General features: G+C 46.0%; 2 protein-coding genes across 2 annotated transcripts in view; both read right to left on the bottom strand.

The window, feature by feature from the left end:
* Positions 1-319: 319 nt before the first annotated feature.
* On the bottom strand, positions 320-12,328 carry LOC123761569 (uncharacterized). Its single transcript, XM_069330703.1, has 4 exons — positions 11,430-12,328; positions 10,595-11,006; positions 4,974-7,313; positions 320-4,572 (listed from the first exon to the last, which is right to left on the bottom strand). The coding sequence occupies exons 1-4, from the start codon at positions 11,522-11,524 to the stop codon at positions 1,918-1,920; spliced, it is 5,502 nt and encodes a 1,833-aa protein (XP_069186804.1). The 5' UTR covers positions 11,525-12,328; the 3' UTR covers positions 320-1,917.
* Positions 12,329-12,971: 643 nt separating this feature from the next.
* The window catches only part of LOC123761646 (capping protein-inhibiting regulator of actin dynamics), a 56,145-nt gene continuing 47,757 nt past the window's right edge, over positions 12,972-21,359 (bottom strand). Inside the window, exons 5-8 of the mRNA XM_069330702.1 lie at positions 18,145-18,326; positions 16,952-17,201; positions 16,521-16,636; positions 12,972-15,916 (exon numbers count right to left, since the gene is read on the bottom strand). Coding sequence (XP_069186803.1) covers positions 15,719-15,916; positions 16,521-16,636; positions 16,952-17,201; positions 18,145-18,326 — 746 coding nt within the window. The 3' untranslated portion in view covers positions 12,972-15,718. The remainder of the gene's footprint in view (positions 15,917-16,520; positions 16,637-16,951; positions 17,202-18,144; positions 18,327-21,359) is intronic.

The raw sequence follows: 21,359 nt of genomic DNA, 5'->3' as shown, positions 1-21,359 counted from the left end.
TCCCATTTTCTCTGGTAATTTCCCGCGTTTCCCCCCTAAATCTCCTGTTCCCATTGACGTTCATTATACAATCGTATGGAGTTCTCCAGCAAACGTTTCCAGGTATCAAGAGAGATATACACAGAGAGGTTTACTCTGCTTCTTAGCGTATATACAATGAGGCGGAGACATCTAGGTTGACGCCCCGTAGAGGAGAGGTGCCAGAGGAGCAACGTGTTCACGGTCCAGTTAAAAGAGGTTTTGGCTTTCAAGATGAAAATAAAAATGAAACACAATACATATGATTATATATTTATTTTACTACAATATATATAAAGTCAACTTTGATTTGGGTACTGAAAAATTACTTCCTTAAAATCTCGTCATGAGGAACTTGACGTAGCAACCTAATTACCTGAGAGTGGGGAGGTAGAAGCAGGAGGCACCAATACTGGGCACTGAGGCACTCCAGATACCCGCCTCCCATGGCACCAAGGCACAGTCTATGTCCTCCACCACTCCCCAAAAAAATTATACAAAGGCGTATATTTTCACATAAGTAATACTGTAAATAGACCTTCCAAGACAAAAGTATCGTAATACTAGGACAATATTGTAATACTAGGACAATATTGTAATACCAGGAGAATATCGTAACACTACCATTGTACTAGATGATAATATTACGTAGGTGGTAATATTATTGTAGTATTGCTAGACAAACAAAAACAAAACTTGTACACAATTTCCACTCATAACAGACATTCATTATAAAAATATTTTGTATGAAGTTGTACATATTATCATGAATACAAAAGTAGTTTATATTCAATTTTGTGCTGTGTTGAGTGTTTAGTGTCTGGCGCTGTGGGGTGGGTGACGCTATGGGTTGGGTGACACTGGGGGTGACGCTAGGGTGGGTGACACTGGGGGTGGGTGACACTGGGGGTGACGCTAGGGTGGGTGACACTGGGGGTGGGTGACGCTAGGGGTGGGTGACACTGGGGGTGGGTGACACTGGGGGTGGGTGACACTGGGGGTGACGCTAGGGTGGGTGACACTGGGGGTGACATAGGTGTGCGTTAAGGGTGTGGCTGACGCTAGGGAAGGTGGGGGGGGGGGGGAAGTTGACGCAAGTGTGCGTCAAGAGTGTGGCTGGTTGACTACCACCAACAGCGTCGAAGTGCAGAGATTTCAACCCGTCCTCGGTAACTATCCAACAGTTTCCCTGCACTTAACTTATAGTTTGGACCAAGTCTGTGGTTGATGATACCCTCTATTGCATTATGTGGCCTTGACATGGGCTATGATGTGAAGATACAACTATAAAATATATTAATATATAAATACAAAAATAAATATTAAATATATAAACATTTAACGAGTGTAACAAAAATACATTATCTCAGAGAACATATATATTTTTTTTAAATTAAATGTTATATTAATTAACAAATTTTGTATTTCTAAAGACACGTGTTTTCTATGGTATATATGATCTATGCTTCTAGATCTCGAACTTTTTTCGATACGGAATATAATAATATCAATAATTCGGCCTCAATAACCTCTTGACGGTTATTAAGCTTTAATAATTAACCGTTATAGGGCTAACATTATACACAAATTGTTCTCTCTATGAGAATGGATTTTTGTTACGACCTGTATATGCTCAGTGGTTCTGACAGTAGTTTAGTTTGAACACGCTCTTGGGTTTAATGAGCAAGTGGACGGAATTGTCGTACATCTAGTAATATATACAGCATTTGACCTCTTTGATCTTGACCCGAGAGTCCTCCAGGGAGCATTGTGACCCAGGAGTCCCCCCGTAGGGGTCATTGAGAGTACTCTTGCTCCCTTAAACACTAGGAAAGCTGGCTACCAAGTTCTGTGACTTTGCAACCAATGATGGAGGCTATTTGTTCTCTCACCCATCAATTAAAACCAAGCAAGACTGTTTTTACCCTTATTTTTCTTGTTCTTTCCCTTGTTTTGTTTGTCTTTCTTATTTTTCTTGTTCTTGTTGGCCTTTTTATTTCCCTTGTTTTTGTTGCCTTTCTTATTTTTCTTGTCTTTCTTCCACCAGTTGTTGGCAGCGGCGCCGTGGTCGGGGAGGAGGCTGGAGAAGATGTTGTCAGCGGCCGCCAGCTTGTGTTGGTCTCTCCTCCGGTCTTTGGTCCCCGTCGCCAGCCAGTCGACCTGGTCTTTCTTCTGGTCAACGGTGGTGAGACTTGGGTTAAGGAGGGAGGAGGAGGAGGCGTAGAAGGAGGAGGAGGAGGAGGAAGAAGAGAAGGGGCTACCTCCTCCTCCACCTACCCCGGAAGACCCAAGCGTAAATATATCATTATTATTTATTTTTTTGTTTTTATCTTTTTTAAACTTGTTCAGTTTTCCATTCTTTCCCGTTTTCTTATTTTTTCCATTCTTTCCCATTTTCTTATTTTTTCTATTCTTTCCCATTTTCTTATTTTTTCCATCCTTTCCCATTTTCTTATTTTTTACCTTCTTTCCAATTTTCACCTTCTTTCTCTTTTTCACCTTCCCATTTTTAGCTTTCTTCCCCTTCATTATCTTCCCCATTTTCAGTTTCTTCCCCTTTTTAACTTTCTTCTCCATTTTAACTCTCTTCCCTAGTTTCACATTTTTCCCCTTTTTAACTTTCTTTCCCATTTTTATTTTCTTCCCCTTTTTAACTTTCTTCCCTATTTTGACTTTCTTCCCTTTTTTGACTTTCTTCCCTTTTTTTACTATATTTCCCATTTTCACCTGCTTCCCTTTTTTAAATTTCTTCCCTATTTTCACTTTCTTTCCCATTTTCAATTTCTTCCCTGTTTTCAATTTCTTTCCCATTTTCAATTTCTTCCCCGTTTTCAATTTCTTTCCCATTTTTACTTTCTTCCCCCTTTTCACCTTTATTTTTTTATTTTTCCTCATCTTTTTCTTCCTCTTTCGAAGCTTCTTTACCTTCTTCATTTGGTTGTCTGGCCCGAGCCTCGTCACGGCATCTTGGACGTGTCTGAGATTAGTGACCGGGGCTCTGAGCGTCTTAGCTCCCAGCAACTGATTGGTCTTAAGTACTGTATTATCTCTCAGCTTATTTCCCTTCTTCGTGGCTTTCAGCCTTATTTCCTTAAATTGTTGGGGTTTAGTTTTGTATTTCTTTCGCTGGTTGGACTTTTTCTTATTTTTCTTTCTTTTATTGGCCTTTTTCTTGGATTTCTTTGGTTTATCAGACTTGGTCTTGTGATTATTGGGTTTGTTCTTCTCTTTCATTGTTTTTAATAATTTGTTATCTCCATTTTTGTTTAACGTGGATTTGATTATGGAGTTGACGGGTCGGGGGTCGCGGGCTCTGGGAGGCTTCCTCGCTACATTTTGCTCTCCAAGATCAGTCAGTCTCGTTTTCTTCTGCTTCGCTAATTTAATGAATTTCAATTGCTGCCTCCTCTTATTCTCCGTCATTTGTTTATTTTTATTCTTGTGACCTTTACGCTTCGAATTCTTCATTTTTCTTAGGTTTTTCTTCTTTTTCCTCCGTGTCATCTTTGTCTTGCTTATGTTGGCAATATTGTTTTTCGCTTTGTTCTTTTTTACCTTCGGTTTTCTTTTAGTGTTTGGATTGTTTTTCCTCTTGTTGCCCTTTCTGACTCTCTTTCGCTGTTTTTGTTTCTTAATGACGTTCATTTTGTTTTGGTTAGGTGTTCCCTTGAGTGAGAGCTGCCCTCTGGAGGTCTGCGGGTCTATGGAGTTCAGTCCATACTTTCCATTCTTCTTGGGGAAGAGTTTTCTTGGGTTCTTCTTTCTTCTCCTATTTTTTCTTTTCCTTTTTCTCCCTTTTCTGGATTTTTTTGAATTCTTCTTGAATTTTCCTTCCTGGTGCATTAATTTGCTTGCAGTTCCGTTTCTCATATCTTTCAAATAATTAGCATTCTTCCCATTTTTCCTTCTACCCATTTTCCTCTCTCCAAACAACAGCTTTCTTTGTTTATTAGCTCTAGATCCTGCCGTCCCAGCTCTGAGGCTTCTAGGGGTATCTGACTCCTTGTTGATCATGTCAGCCACGGCCCAGATGCTCTGCCTGATCTCCGACACGTTCCCCTGCATCAGTCTCTTGTTGGCGTTGCGCGCGTCGAAGATCTGCTTCCAGATCTTCTTCTCCTGAGGGGTAGCGAAGGCGTCCTTCACGTCCACCCACTTGAGTGTATTGGGGATGGTGACCACCTGAGTTCCGTCCCGGGATGTGAGGAGAGTCACTCTGGCCGGAGGGGCCGCCAGGAGCCCCCCGCGTACCTCCAGCATCATGTTCAGTTGGCTCCTGCGGGTCTGAGTCAGGAGCTGCTGAAGGCGTCTCCGTGTTTGATGAAGGCGCGGGAGAGGCATGCCGTCTATAAGCTGCTGAACTGCTGCCAGAGACACCTCGGAGGGCGCCTCCAAGCCCTGGTCAACGGGAGTAATTCTGATGTTAGGGGACCCTCGCTGTGGGCTCTGGTGACGAAGGCTCCTGACGGTGGTCAAGATGCTGCGCCACTTGTTGCGAGCGTTCCTGTCGGAGATCGAGTTCTTAACGTCCTTCCACCTGACGCCTGGCGGAATCTGGTAAACAAAATTATAATTAGATATATATAATGAGGATTCTTTTAAGAGACGATAACGCACGCCTCTTGGCTCATTGAGGATGCTTCATTCATGCATGTATTAATTCTACTATACATTATTCTGCCTCTCATCTGTGAACAATTCCTGAACAACATTCGCAGGAACAGGAGTTATTTAACAGGTGTGATAATAATTAGCACATACAGTACAATATAATATTGTATGGAATACAACAAACATTATTTCATTTTTCTCACTAAGTCAAGTTTTATGAAGCCTGTTAATAAACGTAAAAAAATAAGCACAATTAAATGTTATTAATTTAATTCTTTATATGATAACTATATAAAGTTGAATTGTTTAAGTTTGTGAATGCTGGTTGAGCTGTCTTGACTTACCTGTATAATGGTCTCTCCCCTCCGTCCTGAGACGACCTCCACCCCGCGGGGAATTTGGGAGACATCTGTGAAGCCCATCCCAGTCATGCTTATTCTGGAACTCCCGGTGTCTGTAATCCCAGAGAGAGGCGCGGGCGTGGTGAAGCCCGGGGGCAGGGCGAGCTGCACGTTGATGAGGCCGCTCTCGCCCACACCCCCGGCAGGCAAGCCCGTCCCTCCGCCGCCAGCCACGCCGCCAAGTCTGTCGGCAACACCTCCGATAATAGGCATAGTTTGATTACCATTATATACGTAGCCATTACCATTAATTGGTGTTCCATATACGTAGCCATTACCAGTAGACGGTGTTCCATATAAGTTCCCATTGCCATTTGATGGTGTTCCATACAGGAATCCATTTCCATTAGATGGTGTTCCATGTACGTATCCATAACCATTAGACGGTGTTCCATATCCACCGGGCACACTCTCGCCGACGCCACCGGCAAAAGCTACCGTCCGCTCACCATTATATCCACTCCCGCCATTACCAGATGACATTCCATGCCCAACTAGACCACTGGAACCTGCGGCATAAGCCTCACCACTGGACGGAATTCCATAATCTCCAAGACCATTCGAGCCCTTGGTAACATCCCCTCCACTTGTCATTCCATAATCAAGAACACCGCTTCCAGACGATGTTCCAGAATCTCCCAAACCACTGGAGACTTTCCCATATCCGCCACCAGCGGATGACACTTCATAGTTGTCCATATTACTCGAGCCCTTACCTCCAGTACCTCCTACACTAGAACCTCCACTACCACCACCACCACCAGTAAATAAATCTCCATAGTCTGTTTCTCCTCCTGCTCCCTCCTGCAGGCTGGTCTCCGAGTCTCCCTGGGTTTGTCTGGGGTCCAAGTCCTCGCCACCACCACCTCCTCCTCCTCCTGCACCACCAGCGGGGTCGTCGTAGTAGTCCTCGTAATTGTAGTCACCGTAGTAGTCGTAATAGTCGTCGTTCCCGCCTTTTTTTATGTCTTCGTCAACGGCGCCACCGCTCTCTTTGCCGCCACCACCACTGCCAGCGTTGTTTGACTTGTCACCACCAGCACCGCCGCTACCAGCCCCACCACTGCCACCACCACCACCACCGTCACCACCACCGTCACCACCACCACCGGCCAACGCTCCATCAGCAGTATTCTGGCTGCTCTTCTCAGACTCATCACCATCTTCGCCACCATCAGCATTGTAATCTTCATTATAATCGCCATCATTATAGTCACCTTCATAGTCGCCGGAGTAGTCACCTTCATAGTCGCCGGAATAGTCACCTTCATAGTCGCCGGAGTAGTCACCTTCATAGTCGCCGGAATAGTCACTTTCATAGTCGCCGGAGTAGTCATCTTCATAGTCCCCGGAGTTGTCACCTTCACTATAATCACCCGAGTAGTCACTTTCACCATAGTCACCGGAATAGTCGTCATACTCTTCGATATTTTCATCGCCACTGTATTCGGCATCATATTCGTCACCTTCACTGTATTCTTCTGTGGCTTCGCTTTCACCGCCATCTTCAGCATACTCCTCGCCATCGGCATTATCACCTTCCGGCAATATATCACTATCACCTTCAACATTATCTTCAGCATCCCCTTCTTGATTTTCCGCATACTCATCACCACCGTCGTCAGCGTAAGACTCATCATCATCACCACCACTATCGTCACCACCGTCACCCTCGTCACCACCACCACCATCACCCTCGTCACCACCACCACCGTCACCCTCGTCATCCTGTCGGCGAACTCTCCTGAGCACCTTACTCGAAGTCCCTGGCTCGTCTTCGCCAATATCCGGCGACTCTTGGTATCTTTTGTTGACATGCGCGCGTCTCTCTTCTCTCGTTCTCTCCGGGTCGTCATCCACCTCGCTGTCTCTCCCACCTTTCTTCCCGCCCTTATTACCACCACCGTGGGTATCTCTGTCATCTCCCCGTCCGTCAGGCAAGGAGAGACTCTCGTCTTCACCTCTTATGACCTTCAACCCCAGGAGGTCTTCAGAAGCCTCCGTGTTGCTGCCAGACGAACTTCCCAGCCAGGAGTCTCTGAAGATTCCTCTTAAAGATGAGATGAAGGATTGAAAGAATCCTTGTCTGGGGACTTCACTGTCTTCAGCACGCTCCTGAAGAACGTCAGTGGCCTGAGACAGTTCGTTGATAGTGTGACGGGAACGAGGAAGTTTGGCTTTGCTCTGAGAGTCTTCTGGATGGATATTATTACTGGAAAGCTTCTCGTCTACGAAATCCACGTTACCGGGCTGGACAGTGCCCGTCCGATTGTCCTCTGGTATCTGCGGGAGATTAAAGTTTAACTGTTGAAGTCAACGTATATATATATATAAAAAAGGGCTACGTCGTAACTCTGGAATAATGAATATTAAATGTTCAACATTATTGCTTTGCAATGAAGAGGTTTATTGCAAGGCAAATCTAATCATGGATTTCCATTTTTAAGACTCGTAATAAGGTCAGGGAAGAATTGTGTTTTACACACACACACACACACGCACACGCACACACACACACACACTGTATGTGTGCGGTGTGGGGGCGCGGTGGCTGTGTGGATAGCACACTGGACACGTAATCCTGTGGCCAGGGTTCGATTCCCGGCGTCGGCGAGAAACAAAAATGAACAGTTTCTTTCACCCTGATGCCCCTGTTACCTAGAATAAATAGGTACCTTGGAGTTAGACAGCTGTTACGGGTTGCTTCCTGGGCGTGTGTGTGTGTGTGTGTGTGTGTGTGTGTGTGTGTGTGTGTGTGTGTGTGTGTGTGTGTGTGTATGTGTGTGTGTGTGAACAAATTAGTTAGTAGTTAGTAACAGTTGAGGCGAGCCGAAAGAGCAGAGCTCAACCCCCGGAAGCACAACTAGGTGAATACAACTAGGTTAATACACACACACACACACACACCGGAACCAGCCAAACAATTGGGCCGACATCCATAAGGCTGCAGGTCATGGCCGGCCCTCTCGTTGTTCTACACAATACCTGCGCTAATTACATTGTTATTTGTGTGACCCTTATCTCCCAACTACACATTGAGGCGTGACAGGTATTTCCCGAGATGACGAGGGCGCGGCGGCAGCGGCGGCGTTTCCGTGGCGCGCGCACGGGCATAGTTGACACGGGCGGGGCTACGTGGCGCTCGGGCACGGGCATAGTTGACACGGGCGGGGCTACGTGGCGCTCGGGCACGGGCATAGTTGACACGGGCGGGGCTACGTGGCGCTCGGGCACGGGCATAGTTGACACGGGCGGGGCTACGTGGCGCTCGGGCGCGCGCGTGTGACGTGCTGCGTGGTGCTACGTGCAAGCAATCACCATCATCACCATCATTACTTACCAATCACCATACAACCCATACAGAGCGCTCTCACTATACTTGTCAAGCACCATACAGTCCGCGTTGTCTACATTCACTATTTTCGCCACAACAGTCATGCTATAGCCATTCTCGCCATAGTCAACACACTCACTACACCCAACACACTCACTACACCCAACACACTCACTACACCCAACACACTCACTACACCCAACACACTCACTACACCCAACACGCTCACTACACCCAACACGCTCACTACACCCAACACGCTCACTACACCCAACACACTCACTACACCCAACACACTCACTACACCCAACACACTCACTACACCCAACACGCTCACTACACCCAACACACTCACTACACCCAACACACTCACTACACCCAACACACTCACTACACCCAACACACTCACTACACCCAACACACTCACTACACCCAACACACTCACTACACCCAACACACTCACTACACCCAACACGCTCACTACACCCAACACACTCACTACACCCAACACACTCACTACACCCAACACACTCACTACACCCAACACACTCACTACACACGCAGACAACAGATAATATAGTCACCACATATCCCATTCCTCATCGTCTGACCCCCCACCCCCCCCCCTCCTCCTCCTCCCTAACCCAAAACATAAAGTACCCCATTCCCTAGAGTAACCCCCCCCCCTCCCTCCACTTCGTGCACCATTCATAAACCGCTAAAACAACGCCCCAAAAGAGCAGCATCGCGTGTTGTTACCGGGCATCGCGTGTTGTGACGGCATTATTGCAGTCCGCGTTGAATGCCGCCGGAATAAAGAGGCGCGCGGTCATCCCCCGCACAATGATATCCTGTTGCCACCATTTAATAATGTGGAAACACTCGCTGCGCTAACCTTTGTGCAAGTGGGACTCGTTATTTGAAAGCAAAAGTATTCACACACACACACACACACACACACACACACACACACACACACACACACACACACACACACACACACACACACACACACACACACACACACACACACACATAGGTGAGTACACACCTATGCACTTAACAATGTGTGTATGTGTGTGTGTGTGTGTACTCACCTATTTGTGTCTGCAGGATCGAGCATTGACTCTTGGATCCCGCATTTCGAGCATCGGTTGTTTACAGCAATGACTCTTGTCCTATTTCCCTAACATACCTAGTTTTAAAATTATGAATAGTATTTGCTTCCACAACCTGTTCCTTAAGTGCATTCCATTTTTCCACTACTCTCACGCTAAAAGAAAACTTCCTAACATCTCTGTGACTCGTCTGAGTTTCCAGCTTCCACCCATGTCCCCTCGTTCTGTTACTATTCCGTGTGAACATTTCGTCTATGCCCACTCTGTCAATCCCCTTGAGTATTTTATACGTTCCTATCATGTCCCCCCTCTCCCTTCTTTCTAGAGTCGTAAGGCACAGTTCCCTCAGGCGCTCCTCATACCCCATCCCTCGTAGTTCTGGGACGAGTCTCGTTGCAAACCTCTGAACCTTTTTCAGTTTCCTTATATGTTTCTTCAGATAGGGACTCCATGATGAGGCGGCATACTCTAAGACTGGCCTCACGTAGACAGTGTAAAGCGCCCTAAAGGCCTCCTTACTTAGGTTTCTGAATGATGTTCTAACTTTTGCCAGTGTAGAGTACGCTGCTGTCGTTATCCTATTTATATGTGCCTCAGGAGATAGATTAGGTGTTACGTTCACGCCCAGGTCTCTTTCTCGCGTCGTCACAGAATGTGTGTGTATGTGTATGTGTGTGTACTATTTGAACCTAGAGAATCGAGCTGTTAGCTCTTGGAACCCGCCTATCTAACGGTTGGTCTCTCTCTCACACACACGTACACACATACACACATCCCAGGATTTAACACGCAATTAGAGCTGACTAACTCCCAGGTGTTAATTTACTGTCTGGTGAATAGAGGCATCAGGTGAAAGAAACTTTACTCATTTGTTTCTTCCTCGGCCGGGAATCAAACCCGGGTCCGCGGACTGCGACTCCGAACTTAGTGTGAATATATATATGTGTGTTTCATCACATACAAATATATTTACTTCCAACAAATATATTCATTCTAAAGGCAACACATTATAAATTGACTTAAAAAGTATAAATCAAACATAAGTTATTAAAGTACGACAGGAAGGGACACGGTCAGCTGGAAGGAAGACGAGGCTGTGATGAGATAATCACCTTGACAGGACGATGAAGACTGTGTGAAGACTCGCCGCCCCAGACGTCGCCAGCGGCAGAAGGTGGCGCCACTTGCAGTGTCGTCGGAGGCGGGGCCTTTGTCTCGTGTACGCCGGAGGGTTCACTTATGTTCAAGTGTTCAGAGGGACTATATGTGTCGGAGGTTTGCGATGGCCCACCTGTAGCGAGGACCTGTGAGTGCTCGCCTGCATTAGGAACCTCAGAGAGGTCACTCATATTGGGTGCTGGAGAATACCAGCCTGCATCCAGGACCTGAGAAGGCCCAGGCAGGATATTTGAGCCCGAAGAGGGTTCCCGTATGTGGTGGAGACGGCTGGAGTAGGGCTGGGAGTCGGGGAGAGCAAGGGCACCTCCAAGCACCAGCATCCCTAGCAGCATCCCACGGATAAATCTGAGAACACAAGAGATAACACAGCAGTAATTTTGTGCTGAGAAAGAGAGAGAGAGAGAGAGAGAGAGAGAGAGAGAGAGAGAGAGAGAGAGAGAGAGAGCGAGAGAGAGAGAGAGAGAGAGAGAGAGAGAGAGAGAGAGAGAGAGAGAGAGAGAGAGAGAGAGAGAGAGAGAGAGAGAGAGCGAGAGAGAGAGAGAGAGAGAGAGAGAGAGAGAGAGAGAGAGAGAGAGAGAGAGAGAGAGAGAGAGAGAGAGAGAGAGAGAGAGAGAGAGAGAGAGAGAGAGAGAGAGAGAGAGAGAGAGAAGACGTGCACTGTATTAATCAAATGTTGTTATTATCTCGTGAAGCATTACAACGAGCTGGTGTTAAATATTCGTCTTCCAAGAATATTAGGGAATCACGGAGAAAAGGTCGATCACTTACGCCATCACTGCTTGTTGGCGATGTTGGTGATGTTGGCGATGTTCAACGATCCATCGTGGTCCAGCGTCGCCTCCCAGATGGTCCTCCTCCACCATGCACCTCTTCCTCCAACACCTACCACCACTCCTTTGTCTTCTTATACTTCTTTAGTCCCGTCTTACACTTTTTTATTTATATTCTCACTACGAAACTCTGCAGCATTCGAAGTCTAGTGTGTCTGAAGACAGGGGGAAACATATATAATTTATTTGTAATGTCTAACAATCTGATTGTTTATTTATCATGTTTTTCACAAGTCAATTGTTGTTGTGCAGAGTTGCTCAGGATCCCCCATGGGTCAAGAGGGTTGAAGTAGCGATGGAATATTCAACTGAGTTAGATCAGACGACTGTGTACATGTTCATTGGTTAAGAACACTTGCTGTTAGTTCCCTGTTACGTCTAAATCTACAATCACCTGGTCCCTCTCATAACCTACAACCACCTGGCATCTAGTGGTTGATTCTACAACAACAACAACACGTGGTTAGTCACACCAACAACCCGCACTACCAGCTGGCTAATCACTCCATTACCATCTAGTAATCCAATGCCCCCAACACCCACTTGAGTGACCGTAGTAATATACACAGCGCCCGACCACTCACCGCACCACTGAGCCACACAGCGCGCCAACAGGGACTCTGGTCCACGTGAATGACTGCGATATATACACACTCACCTGTTTTAGGTAACCGGTGACGTCACGACGGTCGATGGCATCATATACATGACCCTGGCCGCCTCTTGCTCGTCACATGTGGCGGGAATACACTTTAGCGCGTCCGTGACGCTCACACACAGCGTCACACGTAACCTTGGGGGAGGATATGGTTACGTATTGTCGGGGAGAGGAAGCTTGTTAGGGGTTCGAGGTCCCTCCAGGCTAAATATGGCCATTCGCCACGTGCAACCCACAACAGTTCATTAACTCTCAATAAATTAACTCATTAACTCATAATAAATTCTTATTATGCGTTAAAATTTGTGAATGAATCTTCGGGGTCGGCCTCAGCGTGTAGGAGCATAGCCTGAGGACAGGTTGAGGTAGGACAAGGGAAGCTTGGGTAGTCGAGGTTGGGGCAGGGGGGAAGAGGTACTTACCTCAGGCGTCTGCCCTGACCTCTGGTGGTGCGGCTCTCTTGAGGTCTGGTAGTAGCTGGAGCAGTTGATGTGGAGGCCAGGTGGTGGAGACCAGGTGGTGGAGGACAACATCCTTTGATTTTCACTGTGTAGTCCTTCATATAGAATATATGCAGCAACACACTGTATGCGCTTGTACCTAAGTTCGTTAATAACAAAAGAACCTGTTCTCTCCGCTCCTAGTTGCTAAAACGGCCGAGTCTCGACTAAGTTGATCATATACAAGTTTACACAACACAGTCTCCTCCCTCCATCTCCCTCTCCTCCCTCCATATACCTCTCTCTCCCTGTCTTACCTCCAAGGAAGACATCCTCCCTCACAACCTCTCACAACTCAGCACTTAAGGAGAAACAAAACCCATTTCCACACCTGATATCTTTATTCTCCAAGAACACTATAAAGGGATGTAATATACACCTCAAGTAGATACTCTTGAAATTAACATAATTTGTAGAACTGCAATACTGAACCGAATACTGAATATATTTGTTTTGTTGTCTATCACTAACAAAAATAATATCTCGATTTTAAAAAATATTTTATTCTAGGTAAATTTTTAAGTATTTTTAGCATTTTACTTTCTGTACAACATTAGTTTAGGTCAAACATTCTTCAATTTGAACATGTAAGTACGTATATCGAATCTCAGCGTCAAAACCTGCTCAAGTAACGTTTAATCAATGTAAACTTATTGATGAATCATTGTTACATCAATGTAAACTTATTGATGACTCATTGTTACATCAATGTAAACTTATTGATGAATCATTGTTACATCAATGTAAACTTATTGATGAATCATTGTTACATCAATGTAAACTTATTGATGAATCATTGTTACATTAACGCTTCATGTCGTCTTTGGTCATGAGAAAGCGTCTCCAAGCACAATCTGATTTAAAATAAGGACAAAATCATCACAAAGCACTTTTCAATTTATTGTAATAAGAAAAAGCGAATTATAAATTTTTCGGTAAATAGTATTTAATAAAATAATAAAACAAAACATCGATACGTATATATTAAATACAAAAAAATCGTTCTTGTATATCTCTGCATTTGGTTCTTATTAAAACAGCTTTAATAATAGTCATATTACCCTAATTAGAATTATTTTCATCCAAAAGAGCCTTTTTTTTATACCTGGACTCTATTGCCTTCTGTCTCTTTTAACAACCTGTTATGTCTCTGTTTACATAAACTCGCCACAAGAGCACTCGTTACTGTCAAACTGCCCGAAACGCTGCGCGTACTAGTGGCTTTACAAGAGTGTAAATACTGTACTATGCTATGTATTCTCACAAACCCAATGTACCTTCTTGTATATAATTAAATCAAAATAAAATAAAAGAATCAATACCTCGTAGTTTGACCAGACCACACACTAGAAGGTGAAGGGACGACGACGTTTCGGTCTGTCCAGGACCATTCTCAAGTCGATTGTGTTACAATCGACTTGAAAACTTGATTACAATCGACTTGAGAATGGTCCAGGACGGACCGAAACGTCGTCGTCCCTTCACCTTCTAGTGTGTGAGGTCTGGTCAAATTACTTTAGCCACGTTATTGTGACTCGTCGCCTGTAATACATCGTAGTGTTATTTTTTAAGTGAATTGACTTGACTTTAAGTTACAAAAAGTGTGAATATTTTGCTATTCCTAGCGGGCAAAAATGTGCTTGAGAAACGCTACAACAATGTAGGTTTAACGTTATATCAACATTAGGATCAACGATAACAACGTATCATCAACGTTGATTCAATGTCTGATCAACGTAGCTTGGCTTGGCCCGCTGGGCTGTCAAAGAAAGTTTTAAAATCTACCATTAAGACGCCTATAGTGTTCAAAGAACATATTTGTGTGCTAAAGTTCGCGTTTTTTTTGTAATACTCTGACTTGGGGCGTAACCTTTTAATTTCATAATGTAATCTCCAGAAACCTAGACAAATATTACATACTGACAGACACATGGACATGGAACATGGATTTACAGCCTTTAAATGGCATATTGATGAGAAATATTTCAGAATACAGCAGCTTTTGTATTCTGAAATACAAGAATTATAAGACACACATTTTTATAGACACGTAAACATTGTTTCTTACCACTCACCTCCAGCAAAGAAAATATGTCACTTATTCGGTATTATATAAATGATTTGTTTTGTTTTGTTTAACATTGTGGAAGAGAGCACCATTGGCTTCCTCTCCGGAGATGGACAGGCGCCAGAACAACACAGTAACATGTGATGGTCACTAATGGCTTCGTGCTGTTACTCCAGAGTCGCCGCCACTTTCTCTTAACGCAGTCACCCGTTAAACTCACATTTCTCTCATACCGCACTAACAGAGAAAACTGGGAGGTCATCCTCTGTGTCAGCCTCCATCCTCTTTGCCCGGGTTGCGTGTCTATGGCCAGCTATGCCTCGATCCATTCTCTGTGCCAAGCTCCGTTCTCTATGTCTATAGCTCCATCTGCCGTGTCTAAGGAACTGAGACCCACAACGCCCTTCCCCACCCAGTTTTGGCTTTCTGTTTCTCGGCAACAGCAAAAGCCTGCGAGAAACAGTGTGTAGTCCCCAGTTTACTTTAGATTTAAAATTAAGTCCCATTACAGATTCCTGTTCATCTTTTTCAATTTCGATTGAGGCCAAGTCCAATTCTGTAATCCAAAACAACATAGTTGACTAGTATTCCAGCTGAGTGCGTGTCATACAGACTAACGAACTCTGAGAAAGTTCAAAACCAATCGTACTTCATCATAAGTTCCACAAGGTCTTAAGGTTCCCAATAATACGACCTTCTCTCCCGCTCACCCTACGTTTCTCAGCAACAAAATGTGCGTTTCTCTCTCCCTCGTGAGTAACTGTCCTTCACGAGTCCTATAGAAGAAACTATTGGGCAGTTGTGCTTCAATTTTTACCTAGGTACAGCTCATAAACATCTCAAATCACACAGATTACCTCATCTACAACCCACCAGAAAAGTAATCGGAGAGGTCGCTCTCTCTCTCTTATACACATACATACAGACACACAAACAAAGGCTGAGTTGACAATGAAAGACCCGTCGAGCGGCTATCCGTCTCCCAAGCCGGTGGAGAGTGTTCAGCGGGACTCGAGGAACTGTCTGACGCAGGGGTCGTGGGTGCAGATGCCCTCTTCGTCGTAGCGTCCATCGTTGCTCAGTAGGTTAAAGGTGCTGCCGGCGGCACTCAGGCAGTCCAGGTTCCTGGAGCAGGCGGCCTCCAGGGAGGAGGAGAGGACGGCGTCACACTCATGCTGGGACACGGCCATGCCAGCTCCCTGCGGGGCGGGAAGAGGCGGCGTAGGGATGACTGTGTTATTTTATGTTGGTGGCGAGGTTAGTGGAGAGGGCGGGGTCGTGCATGGTTCATGACTGTCATCATCATCATCATATGATTATAATCATCTCAACAGAATTAATAATTAACATAAATATTGAATCATTGCTGTCAATAAATTATCTTCATTATATAACTTTACATGGAATAAAATATGCACACGGAAATACTGTGTGTACAACACGCAGAAATTAAAATGCACTAACACACAAACCTCCACACTTAATTGTTTAATGCGTCAAGTATGCCCCTTAGAATGATCTACGTCGTCATCATGTCCACTCTCTGTTCCTCCTCTCCTCCAGTGTGGCGGAGGTCCAGCTCCCTCACACTTTCCTCATAGCTCAAGTCACTCAGCACAGGAATCCCCCTCGTCCACCCCCCGAACACACACACACACACACACACAGGCGGGACCAAAGAGCCAGAGCTCAACCCCCGCAAGCACAATTAGGTGAGTACAATTAGGTGAGTACACACACACACACACACACACACACACACACACACACACACACACACACACACACACACACAATACTCACACACATGTAGCAGACTTCATGACGGAGACAAGCGTCGAGGAAGGACCGGTCCTGGTCCCCAGCCTTCTCGCTTACTCCTATGCAGTTCAGCAGGATCCTGTCCAGCACAGGGCAGTCTGTGGGCGTGGGCGGGGTTAGTGGGCGTGGGCGGGGTTAGTGGGCGTGGGCGGGGTTAGTGGGCGTGGAGGTGTATAGTGGGAGGGTGATGGATGTAAACTAGGGTTTTATAGCACGGTATTATCACACTCATTAGCATGCCATCGGTACATAATACTGATGCAAGAAGCTTCACCTTAACAAGTGCTGCTTAAGTAACATCTTAAGGAAAACCCTCTACGTCTTTAGTGTTACTTAACACCCCACCTCCCTGGCGTTACTTCAGGAGCACCCCTATCTCCTGGTGTTACTTATTAAATTAAGGAGCACCTTACCTTCCCTGGTGTTTCCCATGAAGAGATCGTGGAGTTCATTGTCTCCTCGTCTTAGGTTCCTCCTCAAGTTTCTGCTGTCCTCCCCAGCCTTCTTCTTCCTTCTGGCCTCCTGCTGCTGCTGCTGGTGGTGTTGCTGCTGGTGCTGCTGCTGCTGCTGTTGCTGGTGTTGCTGGTGTTGCTGCTGCTGGGTCCGTCGCTGTGGCGCCTGAAGCTGCTCCTTCTGCTTGTGCGACGCTGCCTCAGCTTCACCCTGAGAACCGAGGAACATGTCAGGCCTGAGACTATGAACTCCTAAGATTGAGTCATTAGGCTCACCACAACAGCTTACCACACCACACTCAGCGCAGGCTGAGTGGACAGCCTGCACGCTGTCCACTCAGCTACCAGACCCCCCTCCACTCAGGGTGTGTGTGTGTGTAGATTTATCAATTAGCTCAACATTTAAACCTATAAAGGTTACCATCAGTTACACAAGAGTTTCCATCCTGTTAATATTTACATATTATTTAGCACTGCATTAAGCAAGAATTTTACTTAATTATCAAAGTCATTAAGCAAAAAGTTAAGTCATTACTGATCCTTCCCTCAGAACCTCCAGAATTCCCATTGTCATTGACACTGTTCACTGGGATTCTCCTGTCACATGTTGTTGTAGATTCAGCTACTCGGAACAAAAAGTTGCAAGTAGCACGGGCTATGGTGAGCCCGTAGTGGACTTACCTGGCACAGGAGCGGGGCTGTAACTTCTCCTGTCTGTCTGTTTTCTGTATACAGGTGGGTAAAGAAGACGGCTTCCGACCCCTGCTAACAGGCTCAAAGCTTTTCGTCGGATCATCTCAAGTCTTACACTACAAGTCTTTCCCTGAAACGCGACCCGCTAATCGGTTTACCACCCGACTCTCTAATTACTTCTGGGTGAATAGTAGTGAAGTGTTCAAGTGCCGCCTCCCTCCCCAGGGCTCGAACCTGGCGAGGCGTGGGCGAGCCCGCTACTCTTACATCATCGTAGGAATCACTTTTGTCTGCTCTGTAATTATCTCTCCAACTGACTTCCATTTACTCCCTCATTCACACACTTGGTGTCCAGCACCTCCCTGGCCCCTGCAGCTTCCCCCAGCACCTCCCTGGCCCCTGCAGCTTCCCCCAGCACCTCCCTGACCTCCGTAGCACATCCCTAGCCCCCCAGCACCCACCCGCTTCCTCTGGGCGTGGGCCTCCTGCTCCTCTTGCTCCTGAAGCTCCTCCAGTTGGCTGAGAGCCTCGCGCATGCGCTCCAGGGCGTCCAGGCGGACCACGATGTTGGTTATGAGGTTCTCGGTGTTGCCATTTCCAGCAAGTTGGGCCTCCGCCTCGGCTGCTACCTCCTCTTCCGCTTCTGTTGGGGAGACGAGAGATGACACAGGTGGTGTATGGATGTACCTCATGTATAATGATCCACAACTGGAACGTTAGTAGAATCTTATAAGTATTTTTAATATAGATTGTTAGCGCGAGGCTTCGCTTGATATACTACACGGCACGGCGCACGCAAGATGGCTTACCAACGGGGTTTAAAACTTTACCTAACTTTACCCCAACCTAACTTAACCCAACCGAGTCTAACACAGCCTAACTTATAACGATATATAACGACTTTGTATATCCGCGAAACGAGGGATGTCGACCAGTGTTGTAGAAGAGTTGATCACTCACCGCGTAGCCTGGCCATTACCGCCAGCTCCCACCGCTCATATAATGCTCGCGCCAAAATAAATAGTTAAGCGGGAAACTTTGATCATTAAGCTGTTATGCGTGAGCCAGATGGCACACACTCTCTCTCTGAGCCAGCTGCGCCAATATCTTGCCACTCTTACAGACTGTAAAATATGCGCGTGCGCGTCTTTCGTGTTCCGGCGCATGTTCTCCAGTCTGTCTTCGGTGCTTTGAATTTATCCGCACAGAACAAGTCACAGTAAATACCACAACGAACTAAAACAAATACCCTGAAGACGTTTCGGCCCGGCTCGTCTCTGGACCGAAACGTCGTCGTTTCCCCCTTGATCCAGGATGGACCGAAACGTAGCCACTGTCACATGATATGTGTGTGTGTGTGTTGAGTTCCTTGAACTTACATATCACCGTTTTTTGTGGACCTGGTAATATGTACCGCTGTGAGCAGGAGGATACAAGGTACATCATTGGAATAACTTGTGGTAGAAGTTAATTTATGAAGCGAGACGCGTATGTTAAGGCAAGAGTCAAGTACATGTAAGTCTTGCATAACGTTAAAGATTGCATATGATAGGTCTATTTTTTTTTAATATATGTTAGGCCTAGGGCGCGTTAACTTGATGGTTAGGTTGTTGCAGCTTTGTTAACCCCTTAATGAACCAATAACTGAAACGTGTGAGAGAGAGAGAGAGAGAGAGAGAAAGAGAGAGAGAGAGAGAGAGAGAGAGAGAGAGAGAGAGAGAGAGAGAGAGAGAGAGAGAGAGAGAGAGAGAGAGAGAGAGAGAGAGAGAGAGAGAGAGAGAGAGAGAGAGAGAGAGAGAGAGAGAGAGAGAGAGAGAGAGAGAGAGAGAGAGAGAGAAAGAGACACCAGCCTCTTTGAGGCTGCTTATCCCTTTGAAGACGAAACAACACAACGACCCCTTGATCACAGTGATGACGGGGGAGCCCAACCAATCAACGTCATACCCGGCCCTCTAGCCTATCCCATCCCCGGGAACCCAACCCGTGAACGTGACATGAGCCCCTAAACGTCCCTCCCACCTAGCCATCCCCTAACCACCACCCTCTCAAGTGCCCCTTGGAAGACAGACAAAACTATATATACTCTCTGTAACATTGATCACTATTACGGGCTCACCATAGCCCGTGCTACATGGACACTTCGTCCTGAGTAGCTCAATCTTTAACAACACTGATCACTACCACCTCTCTCTCTCTCTCTCTCTCTGCTCCACACTACACAAATGAATACATAAATTCCTGTAATATTTATACAGCCTATCTTCTCGCGAACAATATTGTGTCAATTATACACTGTATATTTTCTGAATAACGCCAAAATTATGTCTTTTTTGACACCTTCGTGTCAAACCCTGTCCTACATATGTAATACGTAGCACATATCATGTCCTGTGTAATATGTATGTACACCATAATATGTACACTATGGCGATAGTAACCACAGTCTGAAGCCTCACGTCGACAAGTTTCCATAAACGAGGACACGGGACAAAGTTTTCCTCTAAGTTATGATTCTATGGGACCTTACGGCAGCTTAATGGAAGCCTGATTTACATAATGAATTAAGTTCTGTAAGAAAAATTCATATTTTTATTGTAAGTATGTGTAACGTGCGAGGGAAGTGGGCCACACTGTAAATGGTGAGGGAAGTGGGCCACACTGTAAATGGTGAGGAAAGTGGGCCACACTGTAAATGGTGAGGAAAGTGGACCACACTGTAAATGGTGAGGAAAGTGGACCACACTGTAAATGGTGAGGAAAGTGGACCACACTGTAAATGGTGAGGAAAGTGGGCCACACTGTAAATGGTGAGGAAAGTGGGCCACACTGTAAATGGTGAGGAAAGTGGACCACACTGTAAATGGTGAGGAAAGTGGGCCACACTGTAAATGGTGAGGAAAGTGGGCCACACTGTAATAAAAAAGAAAGCAGGACACAAGGCAAATGGAGCACTCAGCGTTCCAAAGCTGGGACACAACGTTCCCGTTTCCTCTGGTGAGATATGCGAACGGATATATTTGGCGCTGAAGCCAAATGGTCCAAGACTATAATGACTGGCGCGTCTAGACCCCAGCTTAGACCTCAGACACATAGGGGGCGCCACGTGCAGGCCCAAACGCTTCGACTCGGATGCCGAGCTTCTCATCCGGAATAAGAAGCGACGTATTAAACGGATCGCTTAAACTCCGTGGCAAGATTCAACACCTTGTGTGGCTCAGGATAGCGTCATTCAACACCTTGTGTTGCTCAGGATAGCGTCATTCAACACCTTGTGTGGCTCAGGATAGTGTCATTCAACACCTTGTGTGGCTCAGGATAGCGTCATTCAACACCTTGTGTGGCTCAGGATAGTGTCATTCAACACCTTGTGTGGCTCAGGACACCTTCACTCAACACCTTGTGTGGCTCAGGACACCTTCACTCAACACCTTGTGTGGCTCAGGACATATTCACTGATAACAAGAAGTAAAAACTTCACCTGATAGTGAAAAAATGAAGAATATCAATCATGAAAATTGAGACTGCAGGTAGAAAGAAGGTGAAGGAGGAGCGAGAGGGAGGCAGGAAGGAACAGAGGGAGAGAGGGAGGAAGGAACAGAGGGAGAGAGGGAGGAAGGAACAGAGGGAGAGAGGGAGGAAGGAACAGAGGGAGAGAGGCAGGAAGGAACAGAGGGAG

Source organism: Procambarus clarkii, chromosome 24, assembly GCF_040958095.1.
Source record: "Procambarus clarkii isolate CNS0578487 chromosome 24, FALCON_Pclarkii_2.0, whole genome shotgun sequence".
In the NCBI taxonomy this organism is placed as follows: domain Eukaryota; kingdom Metazoa; phylum Arthropoda; class Malacostraca; order Decapoda; family Cambaridae; genus Procambarus; species Procambarus clarkii.
The sequence above is the reverse complement of the archived record's forward strand: the minus strand, read 5'-3'. Positions and strand labels throughout refer to the sequence as shown.

What these genes read in the sequence shown, in the direction of transcription:
- LOC123761569 (XM_069330703.1), bottom strand. Translation starts at nt 11,524, where the DNA reads ATGGTGGAGGAGGACCATCTGGGAGGCGACGCTGGACCACGATGGATC. An exon ending in GTCTTCATCGTCCTGTCAAG is followed by an intron (nt 7,314 to 10,594) that starts GTGATTATCTCA and finishes AATCTCCCGCAG; the next exon opens with ATACCAGAGGACAATCGGAC. An exon ending in GGGGAGAGACCATTATACAG is followed by an intron (nt 4,573 to 4,973) that starts GTAAGTCAAGAC and finishes TTTGTTTACCAG; the next exon opens with ATTCCGCCAGGCGTCAGGTG.